Below are 19,468 nucleotides of genomic sequence, written 5' to 3'. Positions count from 1 at the left end.
GGAAATATTGAAGTGTGACCACAGCACAAGCAACACTGCACAAACGTACCTTTGTAGAGAGCGGTATAATCATCATCTATGTCATAACTACAGTAGGGAAATGAGAAAAGCAGAAACACAAAAACAACCATTGCATTCAGCGTTAGAAGGTAATTTGCCACAAAAATCATTCCAGTATGCAAGTATAGTTACTAGAAACATGGATTAAAACAGACTGCTTACAACTGTTTCGTGCGACATGATCTGCGAACAGGTGAGTGAGTCTCAAGATTAAGCAACTCAGCGGGAAGCTCTTTCCCTTGGGAGAGCAACCAGGCCTTCTCCTCTCGCTGCTTTCTTCTACGTGCACGCTCTGTATAACATAAAAACAGTGAATGACAGAATAAGAAAGCTCACATTACACATCTTATCATTAACAGTGCATGATTAATGAAAAGTTAGCAAACATCAAAATAGTAATATGAGCGATTCATCAGGCAGCTTTGGAAGGCACATTTGATCAAAGGGCACCAGCAAGATAAAGGGGAAATGTGCTTCATGTGCAGCCTTGACTGGCACACCCTGCTGTGGAGGATTAAAGGGGTTGGAGAAGGAAACCACTGGAGAGAACCGCAAGCCTGATCTTCATCCATAATACATTAAAACAGCATCGGCACAATCAAGAGTTAATTAACCCTTTGACAGAGGATATCAGAGCTGGATGATTCTCATGAGGAGTGAGGTTGATCGTTTCCACTAGCTCAGCTCTTTGTATGATTAAAGAAGCCTTAGGTTAAAAGCCTGCTGACTTCAAAACTGCCATGTTGAGACAAGACTACAGAATGTGCTCTAGCATCAGTGTGTTTGATCAAGCTTTCGTGGAAACTTTGAGCTCCCATGCCTGAGAAAGTATCAAGATAGCTCGTGACTTTTGATAAAGTTAAACAAACTCACCCTCTACTGCTTTCACTCTCTCCTGTTCTTCTCTCTCCCGTTCCTCCTTGAGAAGTCTCTCTTCTTCACGGCGCTGCTCAGCGAGAAGCACCTGTCTTTGCTGGTCTTCCTCCTTCTGCTTTTGGTCCACCTCAGTTGTACCATTGGTCTACTCACACACACACACACACACACAGGTATAAATGTGTGTCTTATAATATTTTTCAAATAAAAATAAAGCACTACAGTAGATTATAAACCTACCCCATTTTCATTGATGTAGTTTTGCGCACAGTGGTCCCCACTACGTTCTTTAGGTGGATTCAGAAGCTTCTGTCTCATCTCTTTCTCCTGAGGAAAAAAAAAAGGCACCCTTGTCACTTGAAGTTGCATACACGGTCACTTGTGGGATTATCTACCCCTCCCTCATACGCTCTTTGTTTACCGAACAGAGGCCAACTGAATGAACATCAGCCCCATTCTCTCCGAATTTCAGTAACAGCAGAACCTTACTCTTTACATACTTAATCCCGTAGTGTATAGGCTGCTTCTGGTATAACCACTTAAGAGGTCAAAAACCTGCAGCAATGCGGACCGTCAATCACCAGGCTCCATCTCGCCTCAAGGTGAGAGCCTGCTACACGTCGACGGCTTGATGGATTGGCTCTGACAGGGCTGTGCGAGCATGCACGTGTGGATAAGTGTGTGTGTCGGGGGGCTGACTTCGAAGAAGCAGTTGTCCAAATTAGAACCAGCAGCTTCAAGGTTGTGAAATTAAGTATGCGGATTGTGCTTAGTGACTGCAGTGAATCAATTCTGTCTAAAAAATATATATAGCTGCATGTTGTTTGTTTCACAGAGTGAGATGTATATAAGATTTATAAAGTGATGGAATGTAATGGAGATTGCTGAGAGCAGGGTAGCTATGGCAACCAGACACTCTAATAGGTCTTGATTAGCCACGGAAATGACACGTCAACACTGCAGCACACTGTACATATCAGCTAGAGAACAAGATTTTCCACTGTTTAAATGAGACAAAGATGAGATACCTAGTTCATCTATATCTATATGCATATAAGGAAATATTCCTAAATGACAAACTATGCTTGAATATTATTTATTAGTCCAACAGACATCGAAACTACTTATAATGTAATTGTTGTACAATACTGATCTTTGGAACAAAGATATCTTTAAAATCTGAAATAATTTAACACTTACAGTATATATGATTGTGTAGACATACTTTTACAGTTATATATTTAGACTGTTCAACTGTTAGACTAAGTATATTGTTGTTATTTTTATTAGAGATGGTAATCTTTGCCGAGAACATTATCTATAAGTTGTGGTTTGAGGTGTAACTTGACTCATTATTGCATCATATACAGATCTAATAAAACTCACCTTGTGCTCGATCATGTTGCTGATCTCGGGCAGGAAGTTTTGAGTTATGATGCGATGCAGGTGACGGTCCTGAGGTGAGGTTTTGTCTTTAATACTCTCAGCCAGACTAGCCCATTGCTCCTCTGTTTCACAAACCATTGACCAGGCTCCACGGTTTGGCTCTGACAACACATTTCATACAGTTTACAAACAGCTCAATATCAACCAATCAAATCCTTATCAAATACTGAAAATGTTGCCAAATGTATGTGATGCTCAACATCTTTAAATCTAAAACTAGTTCAGCTTTGGCAAAATTCAGCTTGTTTTACCAACCTATTTTAGGTTTGACCTCCTCAATGCTCTCCTCGTCTGCCGTCACGGACTCTTCCCTCTCCCCCTCTTCTTCATCTTCCTCATCCTCCTCCTCCTCCTCCCTGAAACAAACAAGATCAATTAAGCAAACCAAATCAACCTTTGCTTTCCTAAAGAGTTCCACTGAAAAGAGTGAGATCTGTCAGAAGTGTCTGTATTTTGTACTCATGGTCATATGTATTTTGACTAAATGTTAAAAGATTTAATTTACATTGGCAGATTATCCTCAAGCTTCTTCTTTGGTGGCCTCCCTCTTCTTTTCTTCTCAGGCACTTTGTCATAAGTCTCACTGTAAAAATGGTACACAGGATTGAGGACATATATACGTAAATGTTACGATATTTTCTTATGTTGTTTATCCGTCCATACCTGTATTTAAAAGACATTGTTTCTGTTGGCTCCTCTTTGTACAGCCGTGTACCATAAAAGTACCAGTAGAGGGCCCCCGTCCCATCTTGGCCGAACGGCTCAACACGTAAACTGTCTGCATCCAGGCCCTGTAAACCAAGGAATACATTAAAAGAGTCATATTACACACCTAAAACGAATATTATCTTTTGTTTTAGATGAAATGCAATGTGTATACACGATTGAAGGTTAAAAAGCACTGTATTTTCCACATGCCGTGCATGTTTGAATCTCCTATTTGCCCCACCTCTCTGAAACAAACAGATTTTTAACAAAGCTCATCGCTCTGAAAAGCAAGCAGTTAACCAGTGCGTAGTGATTGGTCGAATTTTACGTGTCTAAAACATGCATGGGCAACTTATGACACACAAAACACGTGTTCGCGCCATATGACCCCTTTAAGACGCAACTACTTCAGATCACTTCTACCATGGTGTGCTTGCAAATTTAACATGCCTGCAAATATGTTAAATCTGTACTAATTTTATTTTCTGTTCATCAATTTGAAAGGATATTCAAGATAAACAAACTTACTACCTTGAGCCGATCGAAGACATCAGCAGCATCAAGACGATAATCACAAAGTCTGTGCAGGAGCTCCACCTGTGTGCGAGTTGGAAGCTCCTCAAATGGATGCTCTTTCAGTAGGTTTGGCTTGCCTTCTTCCAGTTCCCATCTGTAATTGATAATGTCTTCCAGGTAACTTCTAAAAGACTGAATCCTGAAAGACAAAATGCTTTAGGTTTTAAAACAATGCATTATTAGATCCAGAATTTATAGGTCAACAGCCCTGTAAAAATGATCTACAAAACCTTAAACTTCGAGTCAATACTGTGCGGTTTAATATGATTCAATTCAAGCTGGCAAGTACTGTCTCTTTTTGTAATAACACTGTTTTTAGGTCGCTCAACTAATATTTGTTTAACCAAAGTTCCTGCAACAAAACACAGAAACCAAAGTGCAGGGCAAGAGTGAGCCATGGGACAACAAGATAGAAGATAACGAGTAAAAAGATGAGAAACAATAGGCTTATCTTGAGAAAGCAGAATGATCTCTCTCACAGCTGCAGGCCCCCTGCCACTCCATCTTTCTCTCTCTCTCTCTCCCTCTCTCACTCTCTCTCTCTCTCTCTCTCTCTCTCTCTCTCTCTCCCTCTCTCTCTCCCTCTCTCTCTCCCTCATCCATAACACTCCCTCCCCCATTCTGCTTGGGTCTTTAGCACATGTAGAATGAAAGGGCACTTCTGTGATAGGCCAGTACCCTGTAGGCCTCCCTCTGGATGCCAGTTGCTGTCGAATCCAATAAAACCCAGCGTCCCTTAACGGTCCGTCACAGTATGCGAATGGAATCGCTCCTGCCTACCCAATCATCGACCCAACTCCTTGCTGCCGATGAGGCACCTCGATGGAAGGGAGCTCCCTTTAGGGGCCGGTCATTCATCACAGCACTGACTCACATAATATCTCATACTCTTTACTGGAAAGGGGGCCCACGGCCCCTTGACCTACTACTGCTGCAGGTAACCTGGCTTTGTGACTAAAGTGCTACTATTAGTAAGTAGTCATGAGCAGTTAAATAGTTCAAATCGGAGTAAGACATAGCATGTAGGTTGGGTCAGCACCTTGTACAGGTTCCAGAACATATTACACTGGGTATACTGCGTTGAGTGGTACATTTTATTGTTGTATCTTCAAAACAACCTGAAATGAAGAAACACTGAATCTAAGTAAGGAAGCTTACGTGATGTCGCTGCGCTGATAACATCCTCGCAGAAGTGAGCAGAGGAGGTCTGAGAGGAAGTCTTGGTCTTGATTCAGTAGTGCTTGCTCGAGTTCCTAACAAACAGTAAACAGCAGGGGAGGGAGGTTAGCATTACACCAGTGTTTAATTTTACTAGCAGGTGCTTTTATAACCTTAAAGTTCTCACAAAAGAAATTAATGGTATAACTTCTTTTTTTAATACTGCTCATTGACTCGTGAGATATGTCTAACACCACATAACAGGACTCTTGTGATGGTAGAATAGATTTATAAATTACATGTTAGTTTTACATTTGAAATGAACAATCTAATCATCTGTTACGAAACATTTAGTAGATACCCTCATGTCATTCAAAACCTGTATATGCCTTCTGTGGAACATTGGTGGGGCCAATGTTTGGTTAACAACATTCTTCAGAATCTCTTTTGTACTCTTCAGAAAGTCATACAGGTTTGGAATGATATGAGGGCGAGTAAATGATGAAGGAATTTTCATCTCTGAATCCCTCTAGTATACAGAAGCTAAAGTGGGAGGAATAACAGGCTGTGTTTGACTACCTTCTAATGTTGTCATTAGGCATCACAACAGAAATTGGAGAAAGACAGATTGTTGCCATGAGGAAATGCCAGATTTGCAGTACTCAAGCACAGAAGCTCATAAACTGCACATGTCACATTTAAAATAAGAAGATCATGTGCACTGAAAATGCTTTGTTGTGCACTTTATTGAAGTGTTGCTCTGCATTTCATCTTTTAAACTGAAGTTGCACCGCTACAAAGCACACATACATACTTTTTGCAGTTGGACATATCGTTGCTGTATTGTGAATGTAGATTCAATCCATCTTCAGGTTTTCTGTACATCTTTATTCTCCAAGATTGAACTGAGGTTCAAGTTTAACCTTCAACCCCTTCTATCCCCATTGTACAGCAGCTATTGAGGGTTTATGAAGCGGCAGTAAGTGGGACCGCAAACTCCGGTGTACTGAAAGGAGCAAAGAGAAGCTAAGCGACAGCTTGAGCCCGAAGCCACCGCTAGCAAATGTCTTCTTCCTTCAATGACCCAGCACAACCAGACCCAGCATGCACTGCTCTCTCCTCATAATGCCCAATGTCACTTGAAGAGAGAGTGAAGGCTAGTAGAGCAGATGTAAATACACAGTGCTTCATCACCGGTCCACTTTCCTTGACGGCCTATCACAAGGAGCTTAGCGATTTGGTTGCTTTCTTTTGCAAGGTCTCGGCTAGCTGCTTAGTCCCTCAGGCAACAGGAACACTTTTCAACTCCAGTACAAAAAAATACCCCCTCCCTTTCCTCTCCATAACAGAGTGACACTACAAAATTAACTCAAGGGCGACAGCAGCAGCTCATCCATTCATTGTGAGATTCACTCAAGCCGCAGATTGCCGCCTCTCTCTAGAGAAATGGTGGCGAGAACAGGGTCACAAAGGGTCAACTCACACACCTCCTGGCTGAGGAGAGGCACGGAAACCAGGAGCCCAGTGTCAGCTGGAGTAAAAAAACTGAAACTTTGCAAAACAGGATGAGAGACACATTTGTGCTTAAGGCAGGAAAAAAATCATGCCTTCCTTATTAAATGATAAAAAAAGTCAATAGAAAGCTTAACTTGCTGAATCCGTTGCTTTTTAGGGTTGGTTGTAATTAGCAATTTAGAAGCTATTGATTGTCTCTTCCACGCACTCAATGAAGTCTAAAGAATTACTGAAACACCTTCTTGAAGGACACATTTGATATGGGCAGGATGTCTAGAGTTAGGACTGATCAGGTTGTAAAATAGATCCACTATAACAAAAGGGTTATCCTGTGAATAAATGTGGTTGCAGTAAATGTCATATATCTGTACCCATCTCACAATTTATGCACTCCTAGTTTATGATTGCAACTCTGCCCTTCTATGTGTCCCTTAGATCCGGCATTACACTGACAAAACTTCCTGGTCCCTTGACAGTTAGTGGACCAGAGTGGGCTCATCTATCAGTGCAGCCTAGACTTTGATCACACTTCAAACCTGAGGCCGGCTGTGGGGGATTAACACAACCCCACTTTGCTTTTGAAGTGCCATTCACCGACTCCGATGGCAGAAAGGGGGAATTAATGTTTTGTACGTTCTTTGCTCCACGCAGCCAAAGTCTTATGAAGCCAAACATACACTACGACTCAAGCCTGTTGCCATGTGCTTAATACAGGAGCATTACTTTTTATGACACTCTGCCATGGATACTAAATAAGACTAGGTGTGTGAATTACCATTTTCCCTGAATTAAGTGAGAATCATAAAACTCATTTGAACAAAGTCTTGCGCAAACTCAGAATCTAGAAGGTGTATAAAATTTAATGCACTGCTCTTTTCCGCTTTCTCATGGTTGCTGGTTTTTGGTCAAGACTTTGTGCACATCTGACAAAACGTCTAGATATCGAACATCAGAACAACTGCATCTAGTCTCATTACCAAAGCAGACTCTACAACACTGCTCTTATCACAGACTAGTCACCAAGTAAACATCAAGGACAACGATGTAGTCATGTAGTTGCACTTGGCTTTGAACAGCTACTTTACTTAACCAACTAGCAAAACAGGTATTGCAGGTGTACAACAGTAGAATTTAAAAGTGTGTTTTACAGGTGGGCAGATAATCTAGAGTTAGAACAGAATAACAAATATAGATACTTTATTTTATGACAAAGGTTGTATGATTTAATTCTAATGTTGCCATGTTGTTATAGAGAAGATCACGGTGCATTTTTACTCTTAAGGCTAACATCTATGCTCAGTAAATTGACTTTCCAGTGCTTGACCTCAAGATCAATCCATCAGGTAACCCAACAACCCTTATTGACAAGTTTAGAAAGTAGACAAACTGATAAGATTTATCTTAAGCTCAATTAGTTCAACTGTTTATTGTTTCAGTGACTGACTAAGCCCTGTTTTTTTACTATATCTTTCCTGATTCTGCCATGACAACACAGAGTCGGCCCCAATATCAGTCCCTGATGCACAGCATAATCTCTCCACATATGGCAGAGGAGCAATTTACAGCTCTTGCTTAAAGAGAACGTTCCCGTGCGATCCCATTTTCAACCTTTGTAGTGTGAAATGTTGCTATTAGAGCATAATTAATACCTGCAAAATGATAAAGCTCAAAGTTCAGTGCCAAGCAAGATATTGTCTTTAACAGAATTCGCTTTTCAAGAACTACAGAATACAGCTGGATCGTACTACACCCCTCTACTTCCCGGGTACATGATGTCACGATTCCGAGTGCTTTTAATAACCTCCGCCCAAAGGAATACGCCAAAAAATGGGCGAAGCCTTCCTCAGAGAAGAGAAAGAGCAGCTGGAGTAGTTTTCGGTTCTCATTTAACTGAGCTACACGCTTAACTACTTTCCTTTCATCACAGTCCTACAGCTGGTAATTGAAGTGAAGTTGACACCCTTGTTACTGTTTATTGCTAAAAGCCAAAGTTTATGAATTCACGTGCACTGAGAGGGGCACCGACCAATTACAACAGCTTGAGGAGCGGAACTCACTAATATGGTATGGGTGAGACATCTTCACACAAACTAAGCGGGGAACCAATTACGACAGGCCTGGTCAGCTTTACCAATCAGAGTGTTTCGGAAAGCGGGAATTTGAAGAAACCGGTAGTCGTTTCGTGAGAAGAGAGACAGTGGTGGAGGATAGACTTGAAATATTATGGGGTTTTTGAAACTAGAAACATTAACATCCAATGTTAAACACCCAAAAAACACAATCAAAGCTTCGAAAAACTGGGCCTTTAAGGAAGCAACAGAAAGACAAAGGGCTGGGTGAGGATATCTTGCCCCATGAATGCTCATCCATCTTCCTTCGAAAACTCTTGGACATGTATATCTTGATGCAACACTCTCCACCCCCATAACAGAGAACTAATTCTGAAGTGAAACTCTTCAACAGCCACCCCTGGTCGGTAAGCATTTGCACCATTAATCTCAAGTTTAATGATGCATCGAGAGAGCAAGATATGCAAAACGAAGGATCAAATGAACAAGATTTCTTTACACCAAGAATAAAGTTAACCAAAGGAACATTAGACTTATGGCATAAAACATAAAAGTGATCCAGTGATCAACGTTGCTCAAATAGTATTATAAAGTTTCTAAATGTAACATTAAATTTAAAAATAAACTTGTTTATTCCGATAAAATACCTGCATCATTGCTATTTAGATCAACATTTTGACAAAAGTGCTTAATAACAGCAAGTTCTTAAAAGTTTTCTCTTAACAAACCAAGTACCGGCCCCCAAAAAACGTGAAAGAAAACAAACCATGAACAATTTGAACCAAAGAGTAACTACATTGTACCCTTTATCTGTCCAATGTCTTCTCACAATCCCTCCACACATGACCTTTACTTTTTACAAAAGTAATCACTTTTAAAATGTATTAACAAAAACATTCCACAGAAGTACAGTGTGTTAAAATGGAGAATCATTACTTTTACGTTTTATCATGGTCACTGGTTAATTTTTAGAAAGGGTCAAGAGCAGGGAATGCTTAGACTGCACATAGCTAGGCCACCGATCACAATGTCAGTGCCAGGTGCAACAGGTGGTCATGGATGCATGGCTAAACACATCCTGGGTTTGGGATCACCACACAGGCTTTTGATTTGGGATCATTAACTCCAGGAAACTGAGTCTCTTCACAATGGCCTCCACAAAAACCTTTGGAGAGCATAGTGTCTTGCATGTCCTTCACTTGGTGATCTTTTTGCAACATCTTGAACAGGATGTTGGCCAATACCACCGGGTATGACAATGTGCATTTGTATGGACTATTAACACAGATCAGGTTTGCCAGGGAAACAAAGTTCAACTGAGCCCAGATGTAATGGCAAGTGTTCCTGTATAACAATATATCATATAAAATACCTAACAAATATCACAATTAAATTCCCATTTTTCATACCCTATTAACTGAAAAGGACACTGTTGTGTTAGCCAGTTTGCTACATGAACTGTGTCAAATGCTATAACCTTGTAATGCTCAATATACAAGTTAATTTATGCACCTGGAAAGTACAAAGTAACAAATACTTTTTTATATGTAGAGAATATAAACAAGGTTAAACCACATTGGGTTATGGCAAATATGGGCAACAGACCTAGTCCTATATTAGACTCCAGGGAATAGGGGAAAGAAAACATCAGAGTAAACTGACATTCACTATTTTTAGAAACAGAATCCTTACCAAACAGAGTGTGCTGTGATGCAAACATATGAAAATGAACTAGGAAACATTACCATAAGCGTAACAGACAAGACAACCATGGCTTCTCTCCAAACAACAGTTCCCAAGAGCAGATGAGTGGGTCTGGATGGGCCATTGTTACAAACTGTTCGACTAGCCTCTCAAAGCACTTCAACACCCCTCCCTTACAAAATACACTTGATCTAACACGTATGCAGCCTCTCGTTGCCATCTCTGCTCCAGACTGACGCTCCCTCGTGTCTTTTGCGCAGACTGCGCACATCACCCCCCACACCAAACATCAAACTCCACTGGTGACTCCCCCATCACTGCCACCCCCACCTACTCAGCTGTCTGTGGGGAGAGAGTTGCAATCCCTAATGACACACGAAACAGCAGAATCCCATCATGCTCTTACGAGCTCCTAACAGGTTCTTGCATCACGCTGTCACCAGCAAAAAAAAAAAAAAACTGACAGTCACAGCCTAAGAGGGTCTACACAAACCAGACAAACTAAGATCACACTTGAGGTCTGTCATCCAGCTTCAATTTCATCCCACACATAAGCAACTCTCTTCAGAGCACCATGTGTGGTGAGGCAGCCCCAAACTGGAGACAGCCATTGGGAACCATGGGGCGCTGCAACAATGGAGCCGGCTGAAACAAACACCACAGAGTACAAGCCCCACAAACACCCCCCTCCCCGTGTGGAACCATCGGATACATTTACTTCTGCCCTCACCTGTCAATCAGACTTGGGGGAGGGGAGTTAGTTATCACAATGTTGTGGTGGTTTAGAAAGGCTAGAGAAGTTTTAAAGTATTAAGCATGAGGGAGTCACTTGTGTGTGGTCTTACAAAACTTTGATGGCTGGGAGTGGTTTTACTGGGTTGTTATGCAGTTGCTTGGGAATAAGGGGTCACAGTTAATGCCCGATTATCAACAGCACTCTTTTTCTCAGTAAGACGCAAACCATTACCATCCATGTTTGTATTACAAACATGGTGACAAGTAACGTGCCAAAGTTTAACATCCAATGGAGAGAATTAGTATAAATAATTCCAATATTTTACAACTGTAAATGACTAAAGATCGTTTCTCTTCCGGTGGAACTGACATGGGTTATAAGATAAATATCATTAGGATGCAGGTGGGAGACAGTGATTACTTTCAAGGAACAGCATCTGGGGTCTGAAACGAGGCCTGCTGACCCTTTAGTTATTGATGGTACAAATCCCTCAGCAAAAAGCTCACTTCCTCCTCCTCAAAACGGCAGGAGCTCTACCAAGGGTTAGCCCCTCTCACATCAAAGGCTCCGATTCAACACAGGCTACATGGATACGCACATGAATGTGCATACACACACACACTTAGCTATACTTCACAATCGACACCCGGTGTCTAAGCAAAACGAGAAAGCGCTACAGATCCCTGGACACAAATCCGTTTTCCTCATCTTAATCCATCTGCTGTTCAAAACAAGAGGCCATCCTCATCTCTGGCTCTACCAGGCCCCATTGAGATTAAATCTCCATTTACAATCATATGGTGTAAGGCCCAGAAGAAAAGGAGCCCCAGACGAGCTGAAGCACCCAGCTACAACCATCTCCCCTCTCTGGGGGGAGGCTCAATGAAAGACCCACCATCTGTGATTTAGTCATGCTCATGCCAGGGCCAATGATGGAAAACATGAATGTTCTATTCAATACTGGCAAAACGCACAGGCCCAGAATGGGTGGAGGATGGAGAAAGACAGCACTTGTACTTGGGAGCAAGGTGAGACGAGGAAGGAGGAGCTGATAAAATGACATTGGTGTGTAAGAATAAGACCAACATCTGTCAGGGAACATGTGAACATGCTACGTTAGGACATCAATGCCTGACAGTTTAATGAGGCATATGACAATGAGCTGTGCAATCTCTGATAGAGATAAGTGTTAATTAGGGGTGCATCAGAAGACTGAATTATAAACTTGTTAAGGCACAGAGTGCCATTAAAGGTCCTATTCCCCATGATTGCATATTTCAACCTTTAGTTAGTGTGTAATGTTGCTGTTAGAGCATAAACAATACCTTCAAAATGATAAACCTCAAAGTTCAGTGTCAAGCGAGATATTGTCTTAAACAGAATTCGCTTTTCAAGGATTACAGAGAACAGAGTAAATCAGACTACAGCCTTCTACTTCCCAGGTACATGATGTCACTATTCCGAGTAGGGTTGGGCATTGTTTCAAATGTATCGATTCAGATTCCAAACGATTGCATTTTTGATCTTATTCCGCAAAAACAATCTGCAACATTAAAGTGCGCATGGCTCCGGCGTTATCCCTGCACTAGTGTCATCAGCTATGGAAGAGCACTCGGAGACATCAGTGTGGGCACTCGGGATGGGCCAGGCATCAAACAAGGTGCATTCTTGTAATTTGATATGATGAACCAACTGCAGATGCTTTTCCATATTGCTGGTGACACCTGTCTTGTAACATAACAGTTTGTAGCAATAATTAGACGTTGCTTTGTCTTTTTGTGATTTCGCAAAATGCAGCCACACTTAAAGGCACCTTCCACGATCCATCGTGTGAACTGACGTCAGGTCAGGTGACTCAGGTCTTGACAGATGACATGAAAAATGTGTGACGTTCTGTTCAGAATCGTTAAGTGGAAACTTTTTTTTTTAAGGATCCGATTCCTTTCTCATGGATCCGATTCCAGAATTGGAAGCGAATTTCGATTTCCAACCCTAATTGCAAGTGCTTTTAACACCCTCCGCCCAAAGGAATACGCCAAACAATGGGCGAGGCCTTCCTTAGAGAAGAGGAAGAGCCGCTGGAGCAGTGTTCAGTTATCAGATATTCTAAACATTTGACTGAGCTGCGCAATTATATACTTTCATCAGAGTCCTACAACTGCTTATAAGAATTCTGCTACACACATTCTAAGATGACCAACGGTCAAATAACAGCTTCCATGACTGTGTAATACACTGATATTGTTTGTTTTAGCGCACACCTCTAAAACACTTTTATGAAACGTCCTTTGAAGGCCTGCTTGCAAATATCTCGTGGTCAGTCTTCTTGTTTTATTATCACTCAGGTCCCATATAAAAAGTCAAAACTAACACTTCCGTTACACTTCGATCGATCTGCATGTTTTTAACTGATGAAGTGAAGTTGACACCATTGTTACCGTTTATTGCTAAAAGCAGAAGTTTATGAATACATTAGGGCTGCAACAACGAATCGATTTAATCGATAAAAATCGATTACTAAAAGTGTTGGCAACGAATTTCATAATCGATTCGTTGTGTCGCGCGACACAGAGACGTTTGATTATAAAAATAAAACTTTATTTGAGCGCGGAGCGGAGTGAACACACTTGGTCTCTCTCGCGCACTGATGCTAGCAGAGTTTGGCGCGTAATAGACAGGGCGGAGCAAAAAATTAAAAAAAACTAGCGGAGGAAAGATACATGGCGGAGGCAGAGAAATCCGCGCGACGCAAGTCATCCAATGTGCGGGAGCATTTCACACTAAATAAACAGAAAAAGTGTGTTAACTGCAAAATATGCAAAAGCGACATGGCACGGGAGCAGCACGGCAATGATCCAGCACCTGAAACGCAAACTTGTTGGAGTCTTTGATGAGGAGGAAGGGAGTTCAACAGCAGGTTAAGTCATTACAGAATCCTACTTTTGTTCCGTTTCGAAGTGAAGAACGTAATGTCCCTGGTGCGGATGTTTACTCGTTATCCAGCTTGACAAGCATGACAAGTTAGCATTAGCTGGTTAATAACAGTATTAAAGCAGGGGTGGTGTAGTTACTTTGCACTTTGCATTGCAAGAATAAAGACACGTTTTTATTCACTAGCCTTTTTTGAACCATTCATTTATCAATCTGTCGTCATGTATAGCTACACTGCAAAAAAAGCTTTTCTTATTTAGTAATTTATTTCTCGTTTCCAGTCCAAGTATCTACAAAAAAATTCAAGATAACTAGACAAGAAAAATGGCATGAGAAAATTAATTGATGCTTAAAACTTCTGTTTGAAATTATATCTCATTAAGATTATTTTTCCTACCCCATTGGCAGATAATTTTGCTTGTTTTAAGCAAACAATCACTTAATTTTGAGGTGTTTTTTTTCAGAAAACAAGACATAATTTCTTATGCTATTTCATGTGTCTAGTAAATGTATCTTGATTTAAGTTTTTTTTGATATTTGAACTGACAACAGGACAAAACTACTAAGTTAGAAAAGCAATTTTTGCAGTATATATTCTGTGCTTTGTCCCGTATAGGTTATTATTGACAAATATATTTGTGTGTGTTGTACTTTTTAATTTAATTTTAAAGTTCTTGTATAGCACTCTGTCATCTTAAGCTTTTTTTAAAATGTGGTGTATAAACGAATCTTGCACTTCCTACAATGATGGTAATAATTTAATAAATAAGCTTCAAGTGAATTTGAGAGAGAGTGTGTGTGTGTGTGTGTGTGTGTGTGTGTGTGTGTGAGTCAGTGTGTCAGTGTGAGAGATTGTGAGAGATTGTGAGTGTGTGCGTCTGCGAGTGTGTGCATTTGCGAGTGTCTGTCTGCAGTTTAGTGTAGAGAACAAGTTATGACATTCAAACAAATCCTGTTAAATTTTCTGATTTGTATTGTTCTTTATTTTTTATAAATTATTTATTGTTCTGGCAGCTCAGGTGGCACTTTCTTTTAAAAAAAGTCTATATATTTGGCAGATGTAAAACATACATGTGTATGTTTTTTGTGTTAGTCCATTTTTATTTTATTATTATTATTATAACAGCTCAGGGATGTTCAAGGAGCAACATGTTTGTGCAGTTTCTAAAGATTTAAGTTCTGTTTTTGACTAAAGGGTTGGAAATGAATGCTTTTCTTGGTTTTGTTTTTATCCGATTCATCGAAAAAATAATTTATAGATTAATCGATTATTAAAATAATCGTTAGTTGCAGCCCTAGAATACATGTGCACTGAGAGGGGCACTGACCAATTACAACATAAGAAGCGGAAGCTCACTGATATGGTATGGGTGGTGGGACATCTTCACACACACACACACTCAATCAAAATCAAATCCTCAAAAACAGCAAAAGAATTGAGAGGCTAACATGTGAAAGGTGTTTGGTTGCTGAAGTGAAATACAAGGATAGGTGCAGAGAGGTTGCATAATTTAAAGACTTTGTAAACATTTAAATCTATAAAAAAATTGGCTCCAAAGCATGCAGAATAACTAAAATAATTGTTTACAAGACCGCTAAACCTCTACCAAACAGGTCAAAGGATCTCATGTCGCTCACAGAATTTATGTTTCTTAACATAAGTCAGTTGACTTCAAAGAATGTTAAGGTAGGTATGTGAAGTAGCCCGCAATGGCCTAGATGCACGAGATAACGCGGGTGAGCTTTTACGACACCAGGATCAGCAGACTAACTTCCAGTCATATTACACTATTGAGTTTTTTTGGCTCAACAAAGTGCTCAGCAATGTAAAGAGGATCTGTCATATCTCTGATTTATTACTTTTTCCTTTTCATCTAAAAAACAACCATAATTGCCAGAAAAAAATCCTCCTTTTCCCATACAGTGTTATACGACCAGAAATTAGTTTGCCGACCCTGGCGTCCCAAAAGTTCACTGGCACCATCTTGTCCAACTAGCAAATTTTATGTCTCAAACAGAGATGGCGATAAAGAGGCAAAAGTTACAAGTCCGCATTAAAATGGATAATTAGAACCCAACGAGGATCCATTTCAACACAATTAAAAAGTGCTTGTGCTGGTCAGTCCTAAAAAAACATGTCCTCAAGATTAATCAGTAATGAGGTTGTCTTTCTCCATTTGCCCACATTGCTGACATTGCCCACCAACTGTAATCAATTCAGAAACTAAATTAAGTCCTACTCCCATCTTCTGCTTAGACTGAATCCCCACATATCAATTCTCCACCCACTTTCTAGACATCATCAAACAGATAATGAAGACATATTAAATCAGACAAGCAACAAAACACCAACGCTCATTCTCTGTGCGCAGCCGGCAGGCCTAGCCCTCTGGCTGTGCGCAAGTATGAAGGGCGGAGGGGCTCGGCTCCTGAAAGACTCTGGCTCTCTCAGTTCCTGAAGGCTGTGGGATTTCAGGGCTCGTTTCACAGCCACACTGATAGGAAATCAAGCATGCTTTACACAGACAAAGAGCATGGAGAGAGCCCAGGCGAGTGTGGCCTCTTCCTGTAGTGCACTTCTCTCATCTAGGGCAGGGATACAGAGTGTGACTGTGAAGTGTAACCAATGAACAATGTCCAAGGAGCCGTTTTGTCAGCTTGCCAAGACGAATCTCTATTGTCAATCCCCAGAACAGATTCTCAGAAGAAAAAGAAGCTGACCAACACCTTTGCGTTTGTAATATCCACTGTGTTGCACAAAGCTTATGGTGTGACAAACATGGCCAAAATGTATTTGACTTTCACATACAGAACAAGTTTAATACATATTTAGTTCAGGGGATATCAGAGTTACTCAAATATTCAAACTACCAAATCATATCCTCAACAGGTGAGAATGAATGACATCTCAGTGACAGAATTCAACCCAGAACTCCAAAAGTTAGCCAAACAAACATATGGTCATCCTTAGAGGGTAGGCTTTCTCACAGGCAGAAGAACTGTATCCTCTTACCACCGGATTTGGGTTCTATTTACTGGACTATCCACCTGCTTTTTTGGGCACGGCTTTGGATGAGTGCCTCGTAAGAGCTAAAAACAAACCGGTAAATTACAAGAATTCTGAGCATTACCACAATTAGGTTTCTCTGTTCATGAGTGGCTGGCCAATCCGCGTGGATGACCTTAGCATCAGTTTGTGTTTATTTTTATGTTCATTAGATAAAAGAAATAATAATCAAATCTGACTAAATTTATAAACTCTGGCAAACACTCTTGTCTCTCAGTTCTATCCAAGAGCAAGAAGCTCACTTCTCGAAATGAGCTCGCCATATCTCCAAATAAGGATTACAGGCCGAGATCTAAACAGTCTTCTTTATTCATAAGGTGCAAAATAAAGTCACTAGTTGTTAACAATCCCTAAAATCCCCTTTCCTATGATTTGACAAAATAACAATGTTAGAGATCACACATCACATGTGTTTTGACAATGAACATGCCAACAAGCAACGTTGACAGCAAAATATAGAGCTAAACCTATTAAAACTTGTATACAAACTATATTGTTAACAAAACGTTCCCTCAACTTCCTGTGAATTATTTTATACACTAAACAGAAAAGAGATTGAACTTTTAATATGTCCACCGAACATTTAACCACTAAGAAGCATTAGTATGAAGAAGATTCTGCAAGGATTATGACAACAGCCTGGAGTTATGACTTGAAAAACGTCTCAATCACAAGATTAAAGCAACCGATTGGATTATTCACAGTGGTGGTTTACGTCCCATTCATGCCTGTCTGCGAAGTTACCAGGGTAGTAAAGTGGGAATGAGGTGCTTTGTGTTGAATGACCTTGGACACCTAGACTGAATGCAATTAGGATGCGAGGATGAATCGGGAAACGGTCACTGACTTGTGCCTGAAACAGCATCTGAATGTAAATCTCTTAACACTGCATTGACACATGCTTTCTGTAATTTTCGATTGCGCACTAAATGAGATTACTAAACTGCGCACGTTGAAGGTTTGTAGTGGAATTAAAGTGAAATAAATCACATAACGATTATTATCGCTAACGTGCAATACCAATGAGCTCTTCTGACGAATGTGCCGAATTTTCGTTGGCGATTACGCGAGGTATAAATTCTCTGCGAGTTCAAACGCGACGATCATCACCTCGAACCGTTCATGCAACAACAAAGCGCAGCAGCGCACGTTTCACACATAATATGGGGGTCGAGATGTACCAAGATAACTTTCGCTGACTATTTCTCACGCCTTTAAAAAAAACTATGCTCGGTACGGAGCCCCTTACAAACTCATACAAAAAATGCCGATTCAAATGATTTACTCATCGTTTAAAATATATGCAACCATTAAAACAAAGATACCTAGCCACATTACGTAATGTGATCTTGGTACACATGCTTATCGGTGGATCTGAAAGAGGACGATGTCAAAATTAGATCATTTCTGATAAATTAAAGATAGCACCGTTGAAAAAAGAGCGTGAGTCAACAACACAAACAAGGCAAACAGTGAGTTACGGAACAATGAGCAACTCGAAGCCAGCCTGTGATCCACCAATAAACTTGTAACTCCAGAATCGCGAACTTGGCTTATCGTTATCGTAACAATGGGGAGAAACACCTAGACGATCAAGTTTATCAAGTCACGGGCTGGTTTATAATCTTATTCGACGCCACTAGTCGCCGTGTTAAATCTAAAAGCGAAAGCACGAGATCATGACATAAAACGAGAATCAGATCATGTAAAATTACACAATTTGAGAAGTTGAACGCCCTTATAAAACAGCATATTTGAACCGCAGTGTTACAACGTTTCTTTATATGAAAGATGTAACGTTAAAGAACTCAAAACAAAACAAAGTTGCCAGCTGAGTTGATACGAGTCAACAGCGTAACAGACTCAATCAGGTTGTTCTGTAAACAAAATAAAAACAATGCCAACCACTTAATAAATACGTTTTTATACATAAAATAAGACTTTGAAGTAGAGATCAGAGAGAAACAACACAAACGCACGAGACCTTTGAGTAACGCTAGACGTTTGGTCAGGCGGTTTGCCGTGTCACGGCGATCAGTTTAGTCCTGTTATCCTACAAAGCGAAATAACTAACTTTTCACTAATACTACCATTATCAGGGATTGAGTGGCACAGGTTGAAGTCCAATTTAGTCAGTAATTGTGTGAATGACTGTAGTGAGCGACTATCTGGCGAACACGGACGGCTGACTGGAGAACATGGCCAACTTGAGTTTGTTGTTGTCGCTACAACGACCGAGAAGGGGCGCGTGCTAATAAACCCGACGAAAATGAAACAGATGCGCAAGTTTATACGTTCAAGATAATTTACCTCTATTTCAAAGTCTGGTAAATTAAAAGCCGTCCTGAAGAGCGAGCAGAAGTGCGCAATGGCGGGGACTTCCCACCAAGACTGGATCTCCTCCACAGTAGTTATACATCCCTGTGACATTTTTACGTCGTCCAACGAGTGTCTCACATCAGAAAGTATGGTTCAGACGAATCCGTCAAGTTTGCTCCTCATAAAAAACTCGTTTAACTGAACACCAAAACTTGTTTTCCTTGCGGTGTAGTAGCCATTGCGACCCGTAGAGTCTCACAATCTGTTTCAGTCCGCATTTCACAGGAGGAGAACAGATGGGCT

At 40.6% G+C, this 19,468-nt stretch overlaps 2 protein-coding genes across 3 annotated transcripts in view; one reads left to right on the top strand and one right to left on the bottom strand.

The window, feature by feature from the left end:
- Nucleotides 1–7,289, top strand: part of ribc2 (RIB43A domain with coiled-coils 2) — a 22,988-nt gene extending 15,699 nt beyond the window's left edge. The window contains exon 7 of the mRNA XM_056740056.1: nucleotides 6,775–7,289. Coding sequence (XP_056596034.1) covers nucleotides 6,775–6,862 — 88 coding nt within the window. The 3' untranslated portion in view covers nucleotides 6,863–7,289. The remainder of the gene's footprint in view (nucleotides 1–6,774) is intronic.
- LOC130414242 (chromatin remodeling regulator CECR2) overlaps nucleotides 1–19,468 on the bottom strand; it is a 26,934-nt gene extending 7,466 nt beyond the window's left edge. The window contains exons 1-11 of one of the 2 annotated variants that reach the window (XM_056740053.1): nucleotides 19,157–19,468; nucleotides 4,825–4,919; nucleotides 3,622–3,805; nucleotides 3,046–3,173; nucleotides 2,888–2,965; nucleotides 2,638–2,738; nucleotides 2,323–2,483; nucleotides 1,177–1,263; nucleotides 934–1,081; nucleotides 223–352; nucleotides 50–87 (exon numbers count right to left, since the gene is read on the bottom strand). In XM_056740053.1, the coding sequence (XP_056596031.1) occupies nucleotides 50–87; nucleotides 223–352; nucleotides 934–1,081; nucleotides 1,177–1,263; nucleotides 2,323–2,483; nucleotides 2,638–2,738; nucleotides 2,888–2,965; nucleotides 3,046–3,173; nucleotides 3,622–3,805; nucleotides 4,825–4,919; nucleotides 19,157–19,276 (1,270 nt within the window). In that variant the 5' untranslated portion in view covers nucleotides 19,277–19,468. The remainder of the gene's footprint in view (nucleotides 1–49; nucleotides 88–222; nucleotides 353–933; nucleotides 1,082–1,176; nucleotides 1,264–2,322; nucleotides 2,484–2,637; nucleotides 2,739–2,887; nucleotides 2,966–3,045; nucleotides 3,174–3,621; nucleotides 3,806–4,824; nucleotides 4,920–19,156) is intronic. The other variant, XM_056740052.1, reaches the window with a different exon arrangement.

Source organism: Triplophysa dalaica, chromosome 24 (assembly GCF_015846415.1).
Source record: "Triplophysa dalaica isolate WHDGS20190420 chromosome 24, ASM1584641v1, whole genome shotgun sequence".
Taxonomy (NCBI): Eukaryota; Metazoa; Chordata; class Actinopteri; order Cypriniformes; family Nemacheilidae; genus Triplophysa; species Triplophysa dalaica.
Note: the sequence above shows the minus strand (reverse complement) of the source record. Positions and strands in the feature narration are given on the sequence as shown.